Source organism: Clupea harengus, chromosome 5, assembly GCF_900700415.2.
Source record: "Clupea harengus chromosome 5, Ch_v2.0.2, whole genome shotgun sequence".
Lineage (NCBI taxonomy): Eukaryota > Metazoa > Chordata > Actinopteri > Clupeiformes > Clupeidae > Clupea > Clupea harengus.
Genome location: NC_045156.1, coordinates 8,349,954 through 8,354,953, shown reverse-complemented (window position 1 = coordinate 8,354,953; position 5,000 = coordinate 8,349,954). Strand labels below are relative to the sequence as shown.

Genomic DNA, 5,000 nt, shown 5'->3' with positions numbered 1-5,000 from the left:
CTCTCTGTGTAGCCGTCCGTTCATCACAGCTGACCAGACATCTGTTTGGCCGCCTGTGCTCGGCTACTATGGATTTCATTTCATGGAGGACAGAGGTGTTCCGATGCTCCCTATTCTCTATCTGAGGGTTGGTCTCGGGTGGTCATGGCTCTGGGAGGAAGAGGTGGATGACTGGCAGGTGACTGAGCAAATCAGGAGTCTCTACCAGCACTGAGATGTGTGGATGATGAGAGGCTGGTGCACTCCTCTTTTCTTCTCCGCACTTGCTTTCTCCTCCATCCTTCTCCCTCTCCTATTCTCCATCCTTCCTTCTTTTACCGCGCCAGTGTGTTTCATATGTGTCATTCACTCCTATTAGCTCTATGTGGCCACGGCTCCCTCACCTCTGACCTTTATGTCTTTTACCTGAGAACTGAAATTGATATGGAAATATGAAACTGACTTTAATCAAGTACGTAATGTGTGTTAATCATATGCCTTTGTTTGCTGAAACATGACTTTTCTGTTTCTGTATATCTTTGATTCTTTAAGTGCTGACGGTTCTAACTCTGTGTATGTGCCTAAAAGTGTACTGTCTGGGTGTGTATGTAAGCAAGGACTGATAAGACCAACTAGTAGTCCATAGTAGCGTAGTAAGATGACCTCGGAGGTCAGAGACCCACCACGAGAGCCCGGGCTCTCTCTCTCTCTCTCTCTCTCTGAGAGTGGGCCCGCGCCTCTCTCTGGCCTGCCAGGACGTGGGTGAGCCCGACAAGCTTGTTGTTGTTGAATAAATATACTTATATGCCACTCTGGAGTCCTGAGGTAACTTAAGTACATTTTTACTTAACAGAAATCTGTTTCTGTATTCTCTCCTTTTTCAATTACCACCACTCTTTTTTCTCTGCTTTTTTCACTCCCTTTCTCTGTCCTGTCCTCTTCTAGGATTCCTCTTTGCCTTTCTTTCTTTCTTTCTTTTTTTCCTCTCCCTCTCCCTCCTTCCTTCTCCCACTGTGGTGGTGTGTGCCAATGTGTGTGTAGTCCACTGGATTACAGCTGTATTGGCAAGTGTATGAGAGAGACCTCGGTCAATCTGTTCCCCTCCAAATTAACAGTGTGTGCATCTTCGTGTGTGTGTGTGTGTGTGTGTGTGTGTGTGTGTGTGTGTGTGTGTGTGTGACCGAGAGGAAGGGGAGGGAGACTGGGATGGAGAGATGGAAGGATAATGTATGTGTGTGCGTGTGATGGGTGACAAGAGAGGGATAGATAGCGTGTGCCTCAGCTGCCCGGAGCCTTCAGTGTAGAGTAGAGCAGAGTATCCCGCCTCAGGCAGCCCCCCCCCCCCCTCACTACATGAGCTTAACCAGTCACAGTGTCTACTCACCCCCCAAGACTGCAGTCACCCCTTTACCACAGGGCACCCTATGGGCTGAACACCGCCCTACATCCTTACTACAGGCAACACCATCAGCTCTCCAAAGGGCACCGACCCCATGTCCACACACCACCCAGAGAGTGCTATTCCCCTCCATCTCCCTCCACCTCCCTCCACCGCTGTCTGTGGTCCTCCACAGTTCTCAGAGGAACTCACGCTCAACGTCACCCCACCAGGCAAACACTGCAATCTGCCCCCCACCTCCCCCCACTGTCAGCACTCCACCCAACCTACATTCATTTCTGCTCTTGTTGAAAAAGCCATTAGCATCCAAATGGTTATTTCCTGCTTTGTTCTTGGTCTCTTACTACAGCAGCCCTACAAATGAGCTTGTGGTGGCAGACTGTGAATACTGATGGGGGGTGGGAACAGGGTTTCTGCACACAAACCATCTCCTCTCCATCTCCCTTGCTCGCTCTCCCTCCGTCTTTGCCTCTCTCTCTTGTGTGCTCATTTTCTCTCTCTCTCTCTCTCTCTCTCTCTCTCTCTCTCTCTAGAAAGAGAGACAAGAAGAGTGAGAGAGAAAAAGAGGCGCACACACGCTCCATCACTCTCCCACCCTCTCTGTGCGTCACTCTCTCCTCCTGACCTCAGATCCATTTGGTGATTTCACACACATTATATGCTGACAGGGCAGAGAGCAGTGAAGAGGCTGACCTATGCCTGCCCATCAGCCTGTCTGTCTGCCTGCCCATCAGCCTGTCTGTCTGCCTGCCCATCAGCCTGTCTGTCTGGCTGCCCAACAGCCTGTCTGTCTGCCTAGCTTTCGTCACAGCCTTTATACCTCGCAACCTGTCTGTGTTTCTGCCACTGACTGACTGACTTTGTCTGTCTGTCTCGTAGTCTGATTGTCTGTCTTTCTGTGTCTCAGATGGGAATGGTCTGTTTTACTTACCTTACAATACAGCGGACACATGCGTGAGTGCCTGCGTGTGTGTGTGTGTGTGTGTGTGTGCGTGTGTGTACACTTACGGTCCTGGAAGTGTCCTCATAGTCAATCTTAAGGTTGCCCATGGCCTTGATGATGGCCATGATGGACTGGATGGTGTTGCTGTAGACCACAGCTCTGTACTGCTTGCACTCCTCCTCTGAGTAGCCGTCCTCGTGGATGATCCTGCCAAGGGGACACAGGCACAATGGCACAATGGCACAATGGATTCAATGGTGTCTTTGTGGGGCAGCTCAAATACTGATGGTGGTTCTGCACACTCTCGCAACTCTCTGTTCTACTTGCTGCTACACCTCATGTGCGACTGATTGAGTCACCCGTTCTCAGCTCTTTCAGTGCTCACAGCACATGCACTTCTCTCTCTCTCTCTCTCTCTCACACACACACACACACACACACACACACACACACACACACACACACACACACACACACACGTATCTTTTACTCTTGGCTCTGAAACTTAAAAGATGTGATGACATACCAAGTTTTCCTTGTAACTTGTTTAAACATCACCAACACACTCATGCAGTGTACCAAAATCATTCAGATGTAAAGTGTGTGTAAAGCATGCTCTTGTTTGTTGTGTACTGCTGAGAGGGTGACACAGTATTCCAGAACAGAGGGCAGCTCAGGACTTCCTCTGCGGCCCAGACCGTGACTGGACACAACTAATATTTACATTAGTCAAGGGGGGGGGGGGGGGGGGGGGGGGGGGGGAGAGAAAAAGTACATGGCCAAAACAGGAGCCTCCCAGCCTTAAATAAACACTCCCCCAACCCACCCCACCTCCTTCCTGTCCAGGGAGACTGATCTAATCACCACAGCAACTCCTGAAGAAGCACTGAAATGAGACAGAGGGAGGGAGGGAGAGAAAGAGAGAGAGAGAGAGGGAAAGAGTGTGGGAGAGGCAGACAAAGTTCCTACTTGAAAAAGCAGAGTTTGTGTATGTGTGTGTGTGCATGTGAGAGAGAGAATGAAAAAGAGAGAGAGGGAGAAAGAGGGAAGGAATGAAAGAAAGGAGGAGGCCGCTGTGAAAGCAGATGGTGATTAGTTGTGTAATGCTTCAGTCCGTATTGGACTTTATTAGAATGCAGTGGGGATGGCCTGGAGTTGGGCCAACGCTGCCTTAAGAATGAGTCCAATGAGCTATTCCCCCTTTCCTCCTGCTTAGAAACCAGACTACACACACACACACACACACACACACACACACACACACACACACACACACACACACACACACACACACACACACACACACACGCTGATGTAGTCCAATGTGAGTTCTCTTTTCTTGTTCAAAATGAAACACACACACAGACAGACAGAGCTCCTGCTCCCTGTTTACATTTCAAACTCTCCTAAATGAGCACACACACACACACTCCCTATTTTAAATAAACTATTTTAAACTAACCACCTCCCGCTCACACACACAGTTGACCATTATACACCCCCTGTATTTAAATCCCGATAGGCAGACACACACAATGTCGTCGTCCCCCCTCCTTTCTGATTGAAACCCAGACAGTACACTAAAGCTGTTCTAATGACGGACTACCGCGCTGCTCCTCAAATCGCCTGGATTCCAGCCCAGCAGTGTCTCGCGCCCCCAGGGGAAGCTGTACGAGACGGGCGAGATGCTGCGGGTGATACCGACTTAAAAAACTCATTTGGGGATTCGATGAGATGAGGTCACGTCTGCTTAAATGATTAAAAGTTCACTTCTGGAAGTCGGAAATTGAATCCGAGGTGTTGCCGATGATGTTTCCGTCCTGTGCTGAACAAGAGGCACGTCCTTCACTCTTCAGTCATTCTGTCAGGAACTGTGGTGTTACAGTTCAACAGATAAAACGTTTCTATAGATAGATAAAGTTGTCTTCTTTTCTATAGATAGATACAAGTTGGATTCATAAACATATGCTTTTAATCGAAGTCTCTGGGTGTGTTTAAAAGGAGCTGCAATGTTGCCCTGAAAAATGAGCTGTGCTGTGTGGCAAGGGTGATGAGTTGTTGACTTGTTGACTTCCAAACTGACATCCAAACTGGCACTTGTGTGTGTGTGTGTGTGTGTGTGTGTGTGTGTGTGTGCGCGTATGTTTGCATGCAAGTGTGTATTGTAATGAAAGGACGATTGAGAGAAATGTAGAGGGGGGCGATTAAACCTGACCATTGAATCAGGGTGTGTGTGTGTGTGTGTGTGTGTGTGTGTGTGTGTGTGTGTGTATGTATGTATGTATGTATGTGAGTGCATGGTTTGGTCTGCGTATGCCTTTATGTGTCTAAGTGCTTTCCTGTTTATTCACATGCTGGGATCAGGAGATGTGCTGATGTTGTGTTGACAGATGCACTGGCACGCACCAACATGTGTCAATAACATTTATCTACACACACACACACACACACACACACACACACACACACACACACACACACACACACACACACACACACACACACACACACACACACACACACACACACACACACACACACACACACACACACACACACACGGCAATCTGACATATGTGCCTCGAATGTGTGAATTTATGGGGATTCTAACAGCCTGAGCATTTGTATGCACACTCACGTGTGTTCTGTGTGTGGGTGTACATGTTCTATGACACACTC

The 5,000-nt window shown here is 48.6% G+C and overlaps 1 protein-coding gene across 2 annotated transcripts in view; it reads right to left on the bottom strand.

The window, feature by feature from the left end:
* Positions 1–5,000, bottom strand: part of LOC105909893 (guanine nucleotide-binding protein G(i) subunit alpha-2-like) — an 86,144-nt gene that overhangs the window by 19,022 nt on the left and 62,122 nt on the right. For both annotated transcript variants that reach the window (XM_012838560.3, XM_012838562.3), the window contains exon 4: positions 2,387–2,528. In XM_012838560.3, the coding sequence (XP_012694014.2) occupies positions 2,387–2,528 (142 nt within the window). The remainder of the gene's footprint in view (positions 1–2,386; positions 2,529–5,000) is intronic.